This window comes from Oryctolagus cuniculus, chromosome 2 (genome assembly GCF_051225735.1).
Source record: "Oryctolagus cuniculus isolate XC-2025 breed Fujian yellow rabbit chromosome 2, ASM5122573v1, whole genome shotgun sequence".
Taxonomy (NCBI): domain Eukaryota; kingdom Metazoa; phylum Chordata; class Mammalia; order Lagomorpha; family Leporidae; genus Oryctolagus; species Oryctolagus cuniculus.
The window spans coordinates 118,222,186-118,242,512 of NC_142868.1; the positions used below are offsets into that span (position 1 = coordinate 118,222,186).

A 20,327-nucleotide genomic window follows, 5' to 3' on the forward strand; every position below is an offset into this window, starting at 1 on the left:
CTTTAAATGCACTTGGTGCTAGAACAGGCTGAGCATCCCTAAGCCGAAAATCCAAAATATGAAAAGCCCTGAAATCCAACAGGAGGCTAAAAAATGTGAGATTTGGTGGCATTTCTGATTTCAGATGAGGGATGTTCATTTGAAAATACACTAAATGTGCATATTTCCCAAAACCTGAAAAGCCCCAAAATTGAAATACTTCTGGTTCCAAGCATGTCAGATAAGGGATACTCAACCTGTCCTTACTATGTATAGATAATATTTTCTTTTAAATAGGAAAATAGTAGCAGCATAGTTAAAAATGTATTATTTTTATATAAAGACTAATGCACAAAAGCTTTTGACTCATAGTAATAAACTCTGGAAAACTAATGACGTGAAGGGGCTGAGATTCATGAAGCACCTACTAACACACCACACACTACAGGTGCTTTATTTGCATTATTTAGTTGGATATGGTAACTATGTAATAAGTACTACTATCTTAATATTATCTTGCTCAAAGTGACTTTTGTTTATGTCTTTGCATTTTCTTTTTTTTTTTTAAGATTTATTTATTTATTTGAAAGTCTGAGTTACACAGAGAGAGGAGAGGCAGAGAGAGACAGAAAGAGGTCTTCCATCCACTGGTTCACTCCCCAATTGGCCACAGCGGCCGGAACTGTGCTGATCTGAAGCCAGGAGCCAGGAGCTTCCTCTGAGTCTTTCCATGTGGGTGCAGGGTCCCAAGGACTTGGGCCATCTTCTACTGCTTTCCCAGGCCATAGCAGAGAGCTGGATTGAAAGAAGAGCAGCCGGACTAGAACCGGTGCCCATATGGGATGCCAGCCCTACAGGCGGAGGATTAACCTACCATGCCACGGTGCTGGCCCCAATAGCCTCTTATTTCACCAAGGAACATTTTCCTCCTTTCTGAAGGATTCTTTTTCTTACAGCGTGGATTTGCTGGCAAAGGATTCAGCTTCTGTAAATCTGGAGAAAATATTTATTTTACCTTCGAAATTTTTAAGGCTATCTTTGCCTGTATTTTTGAAATACATATTTACTAAATACAGAATTCTAGGGTCACGGTGTTTGGAAAATGTTGCCCCAGTGTCTCCTGGCTTGCATTGTTTCTGACATGAAATCTGCAGTAGTCCTAATTTTGCTCCTCTGTATGCAGTGTGTCGTCCATCCCCTCTTGTCCCCTTATCACTAATTTTGAGGGACTTACGTATGTTGTGCTTCTGTGTAGTTTAATCCATACCTAGTTCCCTACACTTTGTACCCTGAGCCCTCTGTCTGTGTATTTGTTTGGTCCCCTCTGACTCTCTGCACCTGCTCCTATTGAAGAGTGACTGGGACCCCTTGAGCATGCACAGGACCTGTAGGCTTCACTCTCAGGTGGTTGAGCAGTAACATCAGTGTTTTGGTCCAGATACCCCCACGTGTCAACACTGGCTTTCTTTGCCCTGTGGCTACTCACTTCCTTTTGATGAGTAATCTGCTGTGTCCAGCCCCAGGAGTGATGTTCCGGGAGCAGGAGGGTGCAGGGGTGAGGTGGAGGCCTTTTTCTGCAGTGCACAAACTTCACTCACTTCCCCAGTTTTCAGTCCCATGCCTCCATTCTACTGATGCCCTAAGTCCAGTGGCTTTCACTTCAGAGAATAAACCACCTATCCCCTGTGGGTAGAGGGGGTTGGAGCAGAGGGACCTTAATTAATTTGACAGAGTTAGACAGTGAGAGAGAGAGAGAGAGAGAGACAGGTCTTCCTTCCTTTGGTTCAGCCCCCAAATGGCCGCTACAGCCCGCACGCTGAGCCAATCCGAAGCCAGGAGCCAGGTGCTTCCTCCTGGTCTCCCATGTGGGTGCAGGCACCCTAGCACTTGGGCCATCCTCCACTGCACTCCCTGGCCACAGCAGAGGGCTGGACTGGAAGAGGAGCAACTGGGACTAGAACCCGGCGCCCATATGGGATGCTAGCGCCACAGGCGGAGGATTAGCCTAGTGAGCCATGGCGCCGGCCCCCAAGAAGTGACTCTTTTTAATGAAGATTCAGCCACTCTCCTCAGCGGCAGTCTCCCTTTCAGTAGCTGGGCCCGTGTTTTCTGAGATCTTCGGTGGTTTGTTGGGGAGAATCCCCTTGCAGAGTTAATTACGCCTCTTTCATCTCTTCTTCAGCTTTCAGATATGTGTCGAAATTTCTCTTCTGCTGTTGAATTCCTTTGCCTTGTGAGTTTATATGTTTTAAAATTCCTTATTGTTGAGGTCAGCGTTGGTGGTGTAGCGGATTAAGCTGCTGCCTGTGATGCCTGCATCCAGCCATGATCAAAACCATTCAAAAGCATAATTACACCTGTGCTGAACATGTTCAGAGTTTTTTCCTGTTTTTAATTTAAAATTTTTTTTTTTCATTTTACTTGGAAGGCAGAGAAAATACAATACAGTAGCCAGGGCTGGGTCAAGCCAAAGCCAGGAGCCCTTAACTCCATCCAGGTCTCCTACATAGGTGGCAGGGGCCCAGGTACTTGAGCCCTCTTCTGCATTAGCAGGTGCCCTAGCCGGAAGCCAGATCAGAAGCAGAACAATCAGGACTTTGTACTCCAGTATGGGATGTGAACATCCTAAGCAGTGCCTTAACTGCTGATCCAAATGCCTGCCTATTAGTCCCTAAATAACAGAGTGTAACAACAATTTACATAAGATTTCTGTTGATCTGGTATTATAAGCAATCTAGAGATAATTTGAATGTGGGATGATATGTACAAATATATACAAATACATTTTATATGAGGAACTTGAGTGTCCACAGATTTTGGTATCTATAGGGGATCCTGGAACCAGACCCTGTGGATACTGAGAGACAATTATATGTACATTTTGAAAACTTTAATTGTTGCTGGTGCTGTGGAGTAGCAGGTAAAGCTGCTGCCTGTGGCACCAGGATCCCACATGAATGCCTCTTTGAGTCTAGGCTGCTCCACTTCAGATCCTGCTCTCTGCTATGGCCTGGGAAAGCAGCAGAAGTTGGCCTAAGTGCCTGGGCCCCTGTGCCCACATGGGAGACCCAGAAGAAGCTCCTGGCTCCTGGTTTCAGATTGACCTAGCTCTAGCCATGTGGCCATTTGGGGAGTGGACCAGCGGATAGAACATCTCTCTCTCTCTCTCTCTCTCTCTGCCTTTCAAATAAATAAATAAATCTTTTTAAAAAATCTTTTTATTTATTTATTTGAAAGGCAGAGTGACAGAGAGAGAGAGAGACAGAAAGAGAAAGAGAGAAATATTCCAGCTGCTGGTTCACTCCGGCATCAACCGATGCTAGTCCTGTCCCAAGCCAGAAACCAGGAAGCCCATCCAGGTCTCCATGTGGGTGGCAGGAACCCAAGTACTTGGGCCAGCATCTGCTGCCTGTCATGCACCTTAGTGGGAAACTGGATCAGCAGCAGGGCATAGCCAGAACTCTAACTGGTGCTCAGATAGGGGTGCAGGACTCCAAGTGGCAGCCTAACGCGCTGTGCCACAGCTCCCGCCCTCCATGCTTTAATTTGCTGACCGATCATCTCTGTGCAGACCACGAGCCAGCTGCCACTGGACTTCAGCACGGTAGCTTCGTCCTTGGCTTGGCCACGTTCCCCACCTGTGCCTGTGTGCCCACAGAGGCAACCTGCACTCAGCGCTGCTGACCCCGCCCTGGGGTTCTCTTGCCAGCCCTGTTCCAGCTGTGTCTGCTCTGCTTCCCTGGGCTCCATGAGCACCCTGGCTTCCCCCCTCCACCTCCCTCCTCTCCCTATTTAACCTTGGGTGCTCAAGGGACCTCTTCAACTTCCGAAATGAGTCTTGAGGCTTCGGTAACCTAAAACGCCTTGTTTGCCAATGCTTGTGCTATTTCCGCCAGTCTTGGTCTCCTTGGAGAGCTTTTTGTGGACGCTGGAACGCCAGCACGCAGTGGAAGCCGGGAAGGGAACGAATCCACACATGGGCCTTGCTTTGTGCTCCTCACCCTCCTCTCCTTTTCTCTTTCGTAGCCCCGTCAGTGGCACCGTCAAACGTCACCGCATTTCTCAATGAATCTACTAATAACGTGGACGTGAGATGGACGAAGCCTCCGATTAAGCGGCGGGATGGGGAACTGGTGGGCTACCGGATCTCTCACTTGTGGCAGAGCGCGGGGACTTCTGTAAGTGGGCCCCTAAACGTATGCTCATTATCTCCTTTGGGCTTGCTGCCTTAATTGCTTTAGAAGCTTTCATTTTGTCGCGAAAGGATCTGGCGTGATTGAATTCAGCAAGACAGCTTTCAGCGTGACATAAACATTGTCGTCAAAATCAGAGGTGCCTGAATAATTAGTTCTTTTTTTTTTTTTTTTTTTAAGATTTATTTGTTTCTTTGAAAGGCAGAGTTACAGAGAGAGAGAGAGAGAAAGCCAATCCTCTGGTTCACTCTTCAAATGGCCACAACAGTCAGGATTCAACCAGGCCAAAGCCAAGACCTAGGGACTCTATCCAGGTCTCCCTTGTTGGTGGCAGGGGCCCAGCTACTTGGGCCATCTTCCTCTGCTTTCCCAGGCACATCAGCAGGGAACAGGTTGCAAGTGGAGCAGCCAGGACTCGAAATTGAGACAGTGCTTATATGGGATGCCGGCATCACAGGCTGTGTCCTAACCCACTGCACCACAATGCCGGCCCCCAGCTACACAATTCTAAGGAGTCTCTTGGGGCTCTGCTCACTCACTCATCCATCCACTCATTTATCGATTCCGTCAATAGGTATAGAGCTCACCCAACTCTTGCCTTTAGAGAGTTTCAGCTTTGATGCAAAGACAGTGTGGTGACCCAGATGGCTGGTGACCTGACATGGCTTGAGGTCAGGGAGCTGCAGTGCCTGGCATTGCAGCACTCACACCTTTCTTTCTGGAAGTCTCAGAGGACACCTTTCTGAAGCTGGTGGGGGACGGAGGACGATGAGGAGTAAGCAGACTCCCACAGGAGAGAAGCAGATGTGCAGGCGTTTATCAAAACTGCTGTTTCCCAAAAGCGCAATTGGGATTTATTCTTTTCTTGCCTTGGTTTACCGCTTAGGAAGCAGGCTGATGGAAGCAGAGGTGAAAGAAGAGGGCTCAGCAGTCCCTGTTGTTCTGTGTCCATAAGTGTTCCCTGGACAGCAGTAACCCTGCTTGTAAGTCACAGCGGGGCTGCTGTTCTGATGCAGCGGGTGAAGCTGAGCACCAGTTCAAGTCCCACTTCCAATCCAGCTCCCTGCTAGTGTGCCTGGGAAAGCAGCAAAGGATGGCCCAAGGACTTGGACCCCTGCATCCACTTGGGGGACCAGGATGGGCTCCTGGCTTCAGCCTGGCCCAAGCCTGACCATCGCAGCCATCTGGGGACTGAAGCAATGGATGGAAGATCTCTCTCTGTCCCTCTGTCACTCTGCCTTTCACATAAGTAAATCTTAAAAATAAGTAAAAATAAATAAATAAATAAAAGGTCACAGCTAAGAGAAAGGCTGTGACTCCTTTCCCAGGCTTCTGCCCCAAGGCATTTCATTCCAGGGGCCTCTGGAGTTACTGTGTGTCCCCTTGGCTGAGCTGGATGAACCAGATGTCTGTCTTAGAAAAAGGCTGCTTTGTGGGTCAGTGCCACGGCTCAATAGGCTAATCCTCTGCCTTGCGGCGCCGGCACACCGGGTTCTAGTCCCAGTCAGGGCGCCGGATTCCTTCCCGGTTGCCCCTCTTCCAGGCCAACTCTCTGCTGTGGCCCGGGAGGGCAGTGGAGGATGGCCCAAGTGTTTGGGCCCTGCACCCCATGGGAGACCAGGAGAAGCACCTGGCTTCGGATCAGCGCGGTGCACCGGCCGCGGCGGCCATTGGAGGGTGAACCAACGGCAAAAGGAAGACCTTTCTCTCTGTCTCTTTCTCTCACTGTCCACTCTGCCTGTCAAAAAAAAAAAAAAAAATGAAAAAGAAAAAGACTGCTTTGCCTGCAATGCTGAATACTGAGTGTAGATATGTAAAGATTTGGTAATCATGTTCAGATCAGTTGGAATTTTTCTGGTTGGCAAAAAGTAGGGACTGCCAGCAGACATTGGAACAGTCTGAAAACAAACCATTGTGTTGAAAGAGCTACCGGCCGTTGTTCCAGCTTCTTCTGGTGTGGGGGAAGCTACTTTTCTAGAAGACTGTCTGGAACTGAGGCCGGCTGGAGGCAGCAGTGACGAAAACTGTGTGAGCGCCCCGGAGCCAGAGCGCCCCGTGCACTCTACGCCCCGAGCACTGAGTTGCGCTGTGCTTGCGCGCTGCTCCTTGTTCCCAGCAGCCCCTCAGTAACTGGGACGGCACGGCCCCCGCGAGGGCTCTGACCTTTCCAGCCAGCTCGTCCCAGGCGAAGGTCATCTGCATTGTGCTCCGGCTGCATTTTGTGCATCATGAAGATCTTGTGACAAAAGTGGCGCACGTGATTTTGAATGACAGTTTCCGATGCAGCTAAGCCTTTCTGGAGACAAATGACAGCAAGGAGCGGCCAGCCCTCCCCGGGGGAGTGGGGGTGCCTGAGACTCAGGCCCAGGGTGCAGTTTGAGATGATGCTGGCACCCTTCCCTTCGGTTTCCTGAGCCCCTTTCGTCTCTGAAGGGCGACACGTAGACGCAGCTTCATCTCACAGTTCTTTCCAGTTTCCAAAACCTGTTACTAAAGCAACTCCTTCCTTATGCCAGACAAGGAAGATAGATGTTTTTGAAACTTCTCACTTTCGATCATATTAAGGGTGGGGATTTGTGGGTGTGTGTAATTTCCAAACCTTGGTGGAAGTGCTCGGGGGATGGAGTATTGCAGGCCCCCTAAAGACAGTACCTCTGTTATCCCACGGCTGGCAGGTCACCTGCAGACTAAGGCCTTGCAATCTTGACTGTATGGTGTTTTTATAGCTCAGTGAAGATGTCTAGTTTTATTGGTCCTATTTCTCATATTTTTATTTTCATTTACTTGAAAGAGAGGAAGAGGCGGCCGGTACCACGACTCAATAGGCTAATCCTCCGCCTGTGGCGCCGGTACTCCGGGTTCTAGTCCCCGTTGGGGCGCCGGGTCTGTCCGGTTGCTCCTCTTCCAGTCCAGCTCTCTGCTGTGGCCCGGGAGGGCCGTGGAGGATGGCCCAGGTGCTTGGGGCCCTGCACCCACATGGGAGACCAGGAGGAAGCACCTGGCTCCTGGCTTCAGATCGGCACAGCGCGCCGGCCGTTGCAGCCATTTGGGGGGTGAACCAACGGAAGGAAGACCTTTCTCTATGTCTCTCTCTCTCACTGTCTAACTCTGCCTGTCAAAAAAAAAAATAACAAATAAATAAATAAAGAGAAAGAGAGGAAGAGGCAAGAGACAAGAGAAAGAGACCTTCCCTCCACTGGTTCACTCCCCAACTGCCTGCAACAGTTGTGGTTGGACTAGGCCAAACTCAGGATCCAGAAACCCAATCCAGGTCTCCCACTGGGTTGGCAGGGGCCCAAGCACTTGAGACGTCTTCTTCTGCCAGGGTGCAGTAGCAGGAAGCTGGATCAGAAGCAGAGTAGTGAGGATTCCAGCCAACACTCAAATATGGGATGTAGGTGCCACTAGTGGAGGTTTAACTCACTGTTCCACGACACCCATCCCATGTCCTGTTTTTCTTCTTTCCAAATCAGAGCTCCAAATCCAACGGTAAGGAGCAAGTCCAAATCTGTTCAGCTTGAAGTTGGAACCATGTCTTGCTCATCTTTGTAAAGGATCACAGGGCCTTGAATTTGCTCTGTAGGCATGTGCTAGTATGGCACTGCGGGTTAGATGTGAACCTGCGGCCGGCGCCGTGGCTCACTAGGCTAATCCTCCGCCTTGTGGCGCCGGCACACCGGGTTCTAGTCCCGGTCGGGGCGCCGGATTCTGTCCCGGTTGCTCCTCTTCCAGGCCAGCTCTCTGCTGTGGCCAGGGAGTGCAGTGGAGGATGGCCCAAGTGCTTGGGCCCTGCACCCCATGGGAGACCAGGATAAGTACCTGGCTCCTGGCTTCAGATCAGCACGGTGCGCCGGCCACAGCACGCCGGCCACAGCACGCCGGCCGCAGCGGCCATTGGAGGGTGAACCAACGGCAAAGGAAGACCTTTCTCTCTGTCTCTCTCTCTCACTGTCCATTCTGCCTGTCCAAAAAAAAAAAAAAAAGATGTGAACCTGGCTATATCGTCCAAACCAGCTGGGGACTCTCTGTCAAGGAGACAGCCTTGATAAGTTGGACTAGTGTTCCTCACTCCATCCCCATTCCCATAAAGTGTTAGTGGATTCTTCATGCAAAAAAAAAAAGAGTTTGGTGAACAAGTAAAGTTGTAAAATACTGCATATTTATACCCCCTTCTTGATGACCCATAGTGTATCCTGCCCGGAAAATTCGAGGCTCTTTGATGTCCTACAGTAAATAAATCTGTTCAACTTTCATCCACAACTGCCCAATCATTAGACAGAGATTCGTTTTGATGTGTGTGGTTTTTGTGCAGCCCATTGTTTGGGAATTATGACACTAGCACTGGTTTAATCTGTGTTCAGAAAGTGTAGAGAGATTACAGGGAAGTCTCATAGCAGAGATTCTTGTGGTCCTAGACAATCTGACGTGTAGAACCAGCTTCCTCAAAGACCCGGGGGGCTGCAATTCACTTAAGGATTCCTTGGATCTAGACTTCTCCCTTCTCATGAGCTTGCCAGTGGCTGCCAAGGTGGCAGAGATGCACCTGCATGCTGGCCTATCTCTCTCTTGCTCGCTCACTCGCTTGCTGTCAGAGGAGGGCAGGGTGGTTGAGCTGGTGTTAGGGTATGAAGAATAGACAAGGTTCTCATGAGACAGGCCAGCCAGGGTCGGAACCACTTCTGAAACTCAGGGGCCGGTGGATGAAGGATGAAACACTTGCCCTGCAGGAGAAACCCCCAGTGGGGGTACTCTCCATGAATGGGTCGTCAGCATCTTTTTTTAAAAAACAAAAAGATTATTTATTTATTTGAAAATCAGAGTTACACAGAGAGAGGAGAGGCAGAAGGAGAGAGGTCTTCCATCCAATGGTTCACTCCCCAATTGGCCGCAACGGCCGGAACCACGCTGGTTCGAAGCCAGGATCCAGGATCTTTCTCCAGGTCTCCCATGCGGGTGCAGGGGCCCAAGCACTTGGGCCATCTTCCACTGCTTCCCAGGCACAGTGGCAGGGAGCTGGGTCAGAAGTGAAGCAGCTGGGACTGGAACGAGCACTCCAGGTTGGGATGCAGGCATCACAGACGGCGGCCCCCAGTGCCTGTGGATCTGAAGCCCCTTTGAACAAGTCAGCTTGGACCTAGCCCCTCTGCCTTCTCACAAGCTTTGTTGTCATGGGACAGAAGTCTGATCTGACAGTTCTTTCCTCATCTAGTGTTACTGCTCTTTGAGAATTAAAGGAGCCACATTCTTAAATATAGTTGTATGTTAGAAGGCTGTTAATTCAGGGCCGGTGCTGTGGCATAAGCCCTGCCTGTGGTTCCGGCATCCCATATGGGTGCCAGTTTGAGTCCTGACTTCTCTGCTTCCGATCCATTCTGCTAATGGCCTGGGAAAGCAGTAGAAGATGACCCAAGTGTTTGGGCCCCTGCACACACATGGCAGACCCGGAAGAAACTCTTAGCCCCTGGCTTCAGATTGACCCAGCTCTAGCCATTATGGCCATTTGGAGAGTGAATCAGCGGATGGAAGACCTCTCTCTCTGTAATTTTGCCTCTCAGATAAATAAATAAATCTTTTTTTCAAGAAGGAAACTGTTAATTCTTACAGAGTAATTGGGGATATTACAGTCTTGGTAGCTGGAAACAAATAGCTCTGCAATTCCCCACCTAACCCCAGTGCCCCACATCCAAGAAGAAAGAAATGAGCGCTCCAAAAACGTGCTATTAGTTTCTGAGCTGCAGTGCCCAGTATGTCTTGTTTGCTATGTAAATGAAGCCACAATCAAAAGCGGTGTTGTAAATCTGATTGCATTACCTGGAAATGTTCTTACATTTTTAAGCCCTTGAGAATATGGACCTCGTATTGGTGAAAAATACACACTCCAGAACTCCAGAAATGAAAAAATAAACAGTTGGCCCATAACACGCACCATCTAGCCAGACCACCTTATTGTCAGGGAAGTGGTCCCACCTGTGCAAGCTGCACTGTCACTACCAGAGATCAAATGCATGGGGTGGGGTAGCTTCCGCATGCATGTGAGATTAAATGGATTTCTCTGACGGCTTTCAAATACAGATTAAGTATTTGGGGGTGTAAATATGAACACACGGTATAATTCTGGCATCAAAACACTATGCACAATTTATATCCATTTTTAAACTATATTACCATTTAAAGATATTCTTAGAGAAAATTGTTAAACCTTCACTCAAATATGTATCATGTACCTTTCTAATTACTACATCAACATGTTTTATAACCCCCCTCCTAAAGTGAGATAATCCCTGACATATTTCCACAGTGTGTCACCAGGAAGTAAGCACAGGCCAGCCCAGAGTGATGACAACCTTGACAATGGCCGTTACAGCACTTGGGTGGCGTTTTTCCTAGGCCAGGCACTGGACCACTTGCCTTTCACAGGGTTAACTCCCTGCATTTGTGAGGTCACGTAAGGACTACGAGGTGGAAATGAAAAGGAACTTCGCTATATATATGCTATAAACTCCTTTAATTTTTATTTCCAAAGGAATAGTTTTGGCTTTGTTAGGATTTCTGTTATTCCAGGCATTCCATTTCTGCCCAGTTATGCATTTTTCTCTTGTTCTGAGATAGCCTGGAGGCCCGAGGTCCAGTGTCAGACGTGATGTGCTGTTCTTTGGGAAGCTCTCGGGCTCTGGGCTCTCGGTAGTGAAATAGACGTGTGGTTTGTCTCTCAGCTGCAGGACTCCATGGTTCCTCTACCTGCTGACTGTTTGCTAAATGCCAACTAACATGTCATCAAAACTGGGCGAGGTGCAAATGAAATGCTCTGTTTCTAGAGATATCGCCAATGCCCCCAAAATTGTTCACTGTCGTTTACTTAACCAAAAAAAAAAAAAAAAATCTGTGGCAAATCTCACAGATTCAGGATCTGGTGGGGCAGAAGCCCATCATTTTGCAGGTCTTACTTTTCCATCTCACCCCTTGTCTGGGGGCATTTTGGGGTCCTGATGGTCACGGCTTCTTTAGATTTAAAAAGAACCTCTGGGTGATCAACCCAGGTGCCCCCTTAGTCATGAGTGACAGGACTGCCTTCTCCTTAAGTACCGTGCCGGTTCCCCCTGCACTAACAGAAGAGACTGCCTTGAGACCAGGGTCTGCAGTTACCATTGCAAAACATCCGAGACTTAGAAATCTGTTAAGAAAAGAAGCTTACGTGGGTCACAGTTCTGGGCCATCCTGAGGAGGGGCCCCCGGCTGCATCACAGCATGGCAGAGAGCATCATGGGGGAATGTGGGTGAGAGGGAGAGGGCATGTGGCAGGACAGGAGGCAGGGGCCGGCGTTGTGGTGCAGCAGGTTAAGCTGCCACTTGCTACCCCAGCATGCCATATTGGAGTGCCAGTTTGAGTCCTGGCTGCCCCGCTTCCAAGCCGGTATCCTGCTAATGCACCCGGGAGAGCAGCAGGTGAAGGTGGTAGTATTGTAGTGTTTGGGTCCCTGCCACCCATGTGAGAGACCCAGATGGAGTTTTCCTGGCTCCTGGCTTTGGCCTGAACCAGCCCAGGCCATTGCAGCCATTTGGGGAGTGAACTAGTCAATGAGATAGATTCTCTCTCTCTCTCTCTCTCTCTCTCTCTCTCTCTCTGTGTGTGTGTGTGTGTGTGTGTGTCTCCCTCTCTGTGTAACTTTGCCTTTCAAATAAATAAAAGGGAACCAACCAGAGTCCCATGGGAACTACATTAGTTCCTTCCAAAGACGGCACCCCCAGTGACTCAACTGCTTTGCACCACCTCCCAGCATCACCCCACTGAGGTCCACCCTTCTAATACACGACCCTTGGGGGGACACAGTCAAAGCATGTTCAGACCACAGCGCCAGGGAACAGTTGTGCCTTTGCTGTTAAACCTGTGCCTCACAAGACCTGGTGGCTGTCCCTTCCTCACTCTGAAATCTGATTTTCAAAATTCCTAGGGATTTCACAATTCTTACGATTTCCATTTGAGAAGCCAGCTCCAAACCCCAGACACCATCATAATTATGGAGGTTTGGAAGCAAAGGGGAAAGTTTTGGTTATTTTTTCCCTATATTTTAATGGCTCACTCTTTCATGGCAGTGGCTTTAAAATAACATGAATAAAAGTTAAACTAGAGTGCTTTTTTTTTTTTTTTTTTTTTTTGGACAGGCAGAGTTAGACAGTAAGAAAGAGAGGGACACAGAGAGCAAGGTCTTCCTTCTGTTGATTCACTCCCCAGATGGCTGCTACGGCCGGCATGCTGCGCAGATCTGAAGCCAGGAGCCAGGTGCTTCCTCCTGGTCTTCCATGGGGTGCAGGGCCCAAGCACTTGGGCCATCCTCCACTGCACTCCCGGGCCATAGTAGAGAGCTGGCCTGGAAGAGGGGCAACCGGGACAGAATCTGGCGCCCAAACAAGAATTGGAACCCGGGGTAGCAGTGCCACGCGCCGGCCCCAAACTAGAGTTTTGAAAACTGAGGAAGCTATTTTTTTTTCTGACAGGTAGAGTTATAGACAGTGAGAGAGAGACAGAGAGAGACAGAGAGAAAGGTCTTCCTTCCGTTGGTTCACCTGCCAAATGGCTGCTACGGCCGGCACTGCGCCGATCCGAAGCCAGGAGCCAGGTACTTCCTCCTGGTCTCCCACGCAGGTGCAGGGCCCAAGCACTTGGGCCATCCTCCACTGCCCTCCCGGGCCACAGCAGAGAACTGGACTGGAAGAGGAGTAACCGGGACTAGAACCCGGCGCACATATGGGATGCCGGCGCCACAAGCGGAGGATTGACTAAGTGAGCCACAGCGCCAGCCCTTAAAATTCCTATGATTCTTATAATTTGAAAAAACAGGAGCCCACGTGTGCTAGGCCAAGGGCAGCCGGCAGGTGGGCAGTGTCAAGGGGTCAAGGCCCAGTGTGGCTCTGGGACTTTGGCTGTGAGCCAGGAGTTGGACTTGATCTTGCCCTCTCGGTACATCTGGTACACACTCCCGCCCTTCCAGAAGCTTCTTTACTGGTCACTCTGAGGGCCAGGCCCTCATGGCCCTGGCTTCCCAGGGCTGCCAGCTGTTCCTGCCTGCCCTTCGGTTCCATTGACCTTGATCTTTGTGAAGAAGGAGCACCGTGGATGCACAGGCTCTGCGCCCCAGAGGGAACTGTAGACGTGTGTTCAGACCTTAGTAATGCCTTTCCCTGTTTCCTCTGTGTTCCAGGAACAGCTCTCTGAAGAAGTCAGCCAGAACAGCAGCCGGGCCCAGCTCTCTGTTCACCTCCACAACGCCACGTGCACAGTGAGAATTGCAGCTGTCACAAAAGGGGGAGTTGGACCCTTCAGTGACCCAGTGAAAATATTTATCCCAGCGCACGGTGAGAGCGGGGCCCTTACTAACTGATGGATGTGGCAGTCCAGGCGGTGCCCATGTCACCAAATAGTCACCTGTGGGAGGGACAGCTGATAGAAGAATGGAAAATTAGGGTAAAAAAGAATTTTTGCAGTGATAAAGATTGTTGGTAACAAGCTTCCCTGAACTGCTGGCACCCGTGGGTCCTCCTACTACCAGAACTACAAATGGTCTTACCTTACTAGGAAGATCCTTCCTAACACCAAAGTTGACTCCACTAATTGAGTTTAGTTTCTATGATGTGTGTGGGTCCCAGTATGTATGGCAGGTCCTGAGCTCTCTGTCACTGGCTCTGTTTGCTTATTTGCTGGTGTTTGTTTTGCTGTGTTGCTTGCCATGATCTCACCCATTCAAGCCATGGGGAACGTGCTTTGTGATCTGGCCCGCACAGAATGCCTCCCACGGCCCTGGGCTGATTGAGCTAAATGCCCAGCCATGTGTGCTGGCTTTTATGTGCTGCTGGAATGCTCGTTGGCGCAGTGCCACTGTGCTGCCCCAATGGTCCCAAGTGCTGTGCTTGCTTCCATAGGCCAGTGGAGCCACCTTTGTTCTAACCCGGACCTGCCCAGGGTTGTTTGTTGTTAGACCGCTGTCGTAAAGTTCACACACAGGCCCTGCATCTGTGTGACGTGTGCATTTACAAGACCTTGCTGAGCGTGGCCTTTGTACTCAGCAGGAGATGAGACTAGTAAGGAATGATTAAGGTCCTCTCTCTGTTCCCGGCATCCCTCAAACATACTGTGCCTTTGAGTGCTGAATGAGAGCCATATTATGTGCCTGCAGGCCACAGGCTCGGTGCCTGAAACATTAGTGACTAATGAGGAGGGGATAAAGTGTGTCTACCTGGTACAAATTCAGAGACAGAGGCAGGCATGCACGCATTCTGTATCAGAGTGCCTGGGTTTGCGTCTCAGCTCTGTTCCCAACTCCGGCTTCCTGTTAACATGCGCCTCACCAGGCGGAAGGGCAGGGCTCAAGTAGCTGAGTCCCTGCCACCTATGTGGGAGACCCCAGAGCAAGTTCTTGGCTCCAGGCTTCTGCCTGGCCTGGCCCAGCCCAGGCTGTCACAGGCATTTGGGGAGTGAACCAGTGAATGGAAGATCTCTCTCTCTCTCTCTCTCTCTCTCCCTTTCAAACAAACAAAAAAAGACAATGAGACTCTAATTCTAAAGTCTCAAAAAAGTCAGAATTTAAGGCAATAGAGCTTTCATCTTCATGCATAATAAGCTCCCTAAAATTCTAAAAGCTTTGTCGTACAGGAAGTCTTGGCTTTGCACAGCTCCAGTGTGCGTGTCTATTATCACGGTTAAATACCACCAGCTCCCCAACAAAATGGTTCAGATATTCATGACCATCGCATATTAACTAACTGCAAAAAGCAAACTTGGCCATGAATCACCGTATACATAGCAGATGCACGTCATGACCATGACCAATGATATCACTTCTTTCAAAGTCAGCTTGGGGTTGGCCACCATGCTTCTGTCATTTGGTTCATGCACATCTGGAAGAAGCACGTGGCTGTGTTGCTTCCTTTTCTCCCAGCGACAACCCCATGTGACATTTTACCAAAAAAATGAATAATTCAAAGAGGGAACTGGTAAACAACGATGACAGCGCAGCAAAGAAGCAGCAGGCGATGGTGTCGGAAGTAAAATCTGGATTGAACTGAAGTGCTCCGTGGAAGGCTGGGCCTGCTGCCATCTGAGAGACTCGTAGATGTGCCACTAAGGAGTTCAGTGGAGGTGAACTTGTGGACATAAGAGAAGTGGTTGCGACAAACCAAACGAGAGTGTTGCGGAGAAATGACACCAGCACAAAACTTCACATTAAAGGAATCCTCAGGAAGTTTTTACAACATTGAAAGCATAAAAGATAAAATGCTGAAAGTTGATCCAATCTTATAAAAAAGTTTGACAATTCTCTAAGATACACAAAACATACTTTCTCCATACGAAAGACTAGAAAAAGGCAAAAACTGTCCATACTTTTCTTGATGTGTTTTTTACAAGTAACATGTTAATTCTTAATATTTGTTTTTGAATTTATTTTATTTACTTGAAAGGCCAGGTAACACAGAGAAAGGGAGAGACAGAGAGAGAGAGAGGTCTTTCACCCGCTGTTTTATTCGGCAAATGGCCACAACCGCCAAAGCTGGGCCAAACAGAAGCCAGTAGCCAGGAGCTTCTTCCTTGTCTCCCATGTGGGTTTAGGGGCCCAAGGACTTGGGCCATCTTACACTGCTTTCCCAGTTGCATTAGCAGGGAAGCTTGATTGGAAGTGGAGCAACCAGAACTTGAACTGGAGCCCACAGGGGATGCCAGTGTCATGGGTGCTGGCTTTACCTGGCATGCTACAATATAGGCCCTAATTCTTAATATTTCTAAAGTTTTAAGGTACATTGCACCAAGTCAATATTAGGGTTTCTTTTTTTTTTTTTCATTTTCCTATTTCCATTGATTACATTTGTTTGTTACTGTTTTTTAATTGCCAACTGAAAAACCACATTTAGAGAGAGCAATGTGAAGTGCTGAAGAAGTGGAATGATTAAATCAAGTTAGTTTCCCATTGAGTTGATGCTCGGCATTGATTGGTATTGGTATTTTACCAGGTGGGATTGGTTCTGCCCCCTCATCAACCCCTGCACCTGGCAGCACAGAGCCTGTGGTCATCATCCTTGGCTGCTTTTGCGGATTTATTTTCATTGGGCTGGTCTTCTATATCTCTCTGGCCATCAGAAAAAGACTCCAGGAGACGAAGTTTGGGTAAGTTTCCCAGTTAAGACACGTTCGACCAGTAGTACCAGAAAGACAGATGTGGCAGTCATGCCAAGTGATGCTGCCTCTCCTGCCGGCTCCGCCCCCACTGTGCACGCAGATGGGTGCCCTGCCTCATGCATGCCCTGGGGCCAGCCAACTTCTTACTTAAACCACTGCCTACCAAGGCAGTCAGTAGCCAGAGCCCACCCTGCAAAGGGTCTTTTCCAGTAGGCCCTTGCCACTCAGCCTGGGTTGCTGATGTGTGAGGACTTCCATTAGAAGCCACAGAAATGATCCCAATTATTATTAACGTATATGTAGACAAAAATACGGACAAGAACATGAGCTACCCTGGCTGGTCTCCTTGTGAGTAAATCTGTTTTCTCTTTTTGGTGGATTTTGCGCATTTTCTATCATGGTCAGTTATTTTTCTAATAGAGAAAATCACTGTTTAACATTCGAACTAGAAAGGCAAAAGCTCCTTTTCTTCTTTCCTATTCATCTTTTTGAACACAACTAGTTCGATAACAGAGACGAGAAGGTGTATCAGAGCAGCCTGTGGAGAGGAGGCGGGGTGTCGGTGTTCTTTGTGGAACCCCGTTTTCCACCACGGAGCTCCGAAGCACAGCATGCAGTGTGTCAGTCGCATCCCAGGAGGAAGCATTCTGTCAGAGGCAGCATGGAACAGGGTGGAGCTGGGGGGAGGTGGGTACCGTGTTCCTCTCCTTGCTCACCCACAGCATGCTCTCAGAGAGGCCAGACTGGCTGTTATTACATTCCACTCCCTCCGACACGGCCATGGGCCTGGGAAGGGACTTAGGAGGGGAGGCCAGACTGGCTGTTATTTATGTCCATCCATCCTTTTTTTTTTTTTTTTTTTTTTTTTTTTAGATTTTTATTTACTTATTTGACAGGTAGAGTTACAGTGAGAGAGACAGAGAGAAAGGTCTTCCTTCCGTTGTTTACTCCCCAAATGGCCGCATGGCCGGAGCTATGCTGATCCGAAGCCAGGAGCCAAGTGCTTCCTCCTGGTCTCCCATGCGGATGCAGGGCCCAAGCACTTGGGCCATCCTCCACTGCATTCCCTGGCCACAGCAGAGAGCTGGACTGGAAGAGAAGCAACCAGGACTAGAACCTGGCGCCCATATGGGATGCCGGCGCCACAGGCGGAGGATTAACCAAGTGAGCCATGGTGCCGGACCCCCAGTTCTACCCTTTTAATTCTTCCATCTTAGTAAGTGAATTCTAAGAAGGACTATTTTAGAGAAGCAGACAAAAGTTGGCCTCAACCTTGAGTGTAGAGTTGACCGCAGAGGGAGAGCATGGGGCTGGAAACAGAGCCTGGGACCCCTGGGCTCAGCATGAATTCTGTCACTCATTTTCCTGGCTTGCTCAGTGTTACCTGTTTCTGAACCATCTCCAAGGTCACTACAAGTCCTAATGGCTATGATGCTGAGTTGACTCCTCTAGACTTAGTTATTCAGAGAGTCTTTTAGGAAGCTGATGGCTTTAAAAATTAGTGGCAGAAAGCAGTCTGTGTCAAGTGGGGATTCAGTTGGTGTTGAAATAGTAATTGTTATAGGATTTTTCATAGATACCATATAGAATGTAGGTGCCGTAAGGACAGAACCAAGAGTATGGTGGCCAGAGTTCCTGAGGAAGTCCTGAACTTCCAGGGGACCTGGTGGAAGCTTCTAGAATGCACAGCTAAGGCAACCCCGGAGGGGCAGGGTGCAATAGTGAAGGGACCCTCTGTTGCCTTTTGGGACTTTTGCTAAGATAAGACCTTTTACAGTAAGGGGGTGGGAGATTATTTATTTATTTATTTATGTGAAAGGCAGAGTGACAGAGAAGGAGAGACAGAGATCATCCATCTATCTGTTCATTCTCCAAATGGCCACAACAGTCAGGATTGGGCCAAGCCAAAACAAGGAGCCAGGAACCAGGAACTCCATCCAGGTCTCCCACATGGGTGACAGTGGCCCGAGTACTTGGGCCATGATTTGCTGCTCCCCAGGAGCACTAGCAGGAAGCTAGGTGGGAAGAAGAGCAGCTGGGATGCTGGCCTCACAAGCAACAGCCTCACCTGCTGCCACACAGCACTGGCCGCTCCTGAAAGTCAAGACCTTGAACAACGTGAAGCAATGGCGTTCTTTCAAGATGCCAGAAGTTCAGTCACTTTTGATGTTTTTTTTGCAGCCTCCCCTTGGCTCACTCCTTTTTCATTTCCTTTAGAAAGAAATGGGATTTTTGTTGTTGTTGTTGAAGACATGTCATGAAAATATTCTGATTCTTTTTTTTTTTTTTTTTTTTTTTGACAGGCAGAGTTAGACAGTGAGAGAGAGAGAGACAGAGAGAAAGGTCTTCCTTTTTTCCGTTGGTCACCCCCCAGATGGCTGCTACGGCCGGCGCGCTGCGCCTATCCGAAGGCAGGAGCCAGGTGCTTCTCCTGGTCTCCCATGGGGTGCAGGGCCCAAGCACTTGGGCCATCCTCCACTGCACTCCCGGGCCACAGCAGAGAGCTGGCCTGGAAGAGGGGCAACCGGGACGGAATCCAGTGCCCCAACTGGTACTAGAACCCGGTGTGCCGGCGCTGCAGGTGGAGGATTAGCCAAGTGAGCCATGGCGCCAGCCCTGATTCTGGTTTTAAAATACATGGAAGACAAAGTACTGGAGTGCCATCCATTCACAGTAGCGTGGAAACTACAGTGACCCTAACATGAACCCAATAGATGTGCAAGAGCTTTCTGGAAACAGTGACTCTACTTAATTGACAGTGCGGCAGGAGCTGTAAGTGGATGGAGAAACGTGTGTCCTGCTCACAGATGAGAAGGCTCAGTATTGTCAAGGGTCAGCTTTCCCCAACAAAGCCATAAAGTCAGCGCGACCACTCTCAGAATTGCTGCAGATTCAGTGATGAAACTTGGCTAGCCAACTTGGGAATTCACAAATGTGCAAGACGAGAGTTTGGGTGGAGGGGGCTGGTCCCGCGAGACATGAAAGCAGGAGTAGTGATTACAACAGAGTTTCAGTGCAAGCAGAGAACATTCAGTTTGTGGGCAACATGTAATAGGTGGGAATTGAGTGTAAGGTGAGGCTTGCATTCGTATCTGAAGGAAGGAATGTTTGAGAAACAGACCATGGGGCCAGTGTTGCAGCACAGCCAACAAAGCTGCTGCTCACGATGCCAGCTCTGTTGGGAGTCCCAGCTGCTCCATTTCTGATCCTACTCCCTGCTAATGTGCCTGGGAAAGCAGTGGAAGATGGCCCAGGTGCTTGGGCCCCTACTCTCACGTGGGAGACCTGGAAGAATCTCTTGGCTCCTGGCTTCCGCCTGGACTAGAGCTTGCAATTGTGGCTGTTTTGGGGAGTGCACTAGCTATTTGGAGATGGAAGATCTGTGTGTGTGTGTGTGGTATGTCACTCCCTCCTTAAAATAAATAAATAACCTTTAAGGAAAAGACGATGTTCAAGGCATTGGACAGAGAGAGATGGGCACGACACAACTGGGGCTGTCCACGTGGAACTTACAGTCCAGCGGTTAAGAATTGCAGGAGAAAATGCCCCATGTGGAGACGTGTCTAGTTGTGGGACTCCACTTTCATGGAGAATCTTTTAGACTTTTTAGTCTCAGAGAGTCTTTTAGGAAGCTGATGGCTTTAAAAGGGCTTTTTTTTTTCTTTAAAAGGAAAATGTTTATTTGAAAGGCACAGTTGAGATGGAAAGAGATCTTCCATCTGCTGGTTCACTCCAAACATTTTGAACTGAGCTGGTATAAAACTAGGAGCCAGGAACTTCCTCTGGATCTTCCACGTGGGTAGCAGAGGCCCAAGGACCTGAGCCATCCTCTACTGCCCTCCGAGACCCATTAGCAGGGAGCTGGATCAGAATTGGAAAGAGCCCGGACTCAAACGGGCACCCGGATGGGATGCTGGCGACACAGGTGGCCACGCCCCAACGCTGGCCCCGATTGGCTTGTCTTCTACCAGAGCAACATTCGCAGACAGTTG

The 20,327-nt window shown here is 49.1% G+C and overlaps 1 protein-coding gene across 4 annotated transcripts in view; it reads left to right on the plus strand.

Annotated features, from left to right (window-relative positions):
• The window catches only part of MERTK (MER proto-oncogene, tyrosine kinase), a 117,952-nt gene that overhangs the window by 63,837 nt on the left and 33,788 nt on the right, over window positions 1-20,327 (plus strand). For all 4 annotated transcript variants that reach the window (XR_016229209.1, XR_016229210.1, XM_008254044.4 and 1 more), the window contains 3 exons: window positions 4,006-4,157; window positions 13,370-13,523; window positions 16,170-16,323. Coding sequence is in view for 2 of the 4 variants with exons in the window: in XM_008254044.4 (XP_008252266.2) it covers window positions 4,006-4,157; window positions 13,370-13,523; window positions 16,170-16,323 (460 nt within the window). In the remaining 2 variants the exon portion in view is untranslated. The remainder of the gene's footprint in view (window positions 1-4,005; window positions 4,158-13,369; window positions 13,524-16,169; window positions 16,324-20,327) is intronic.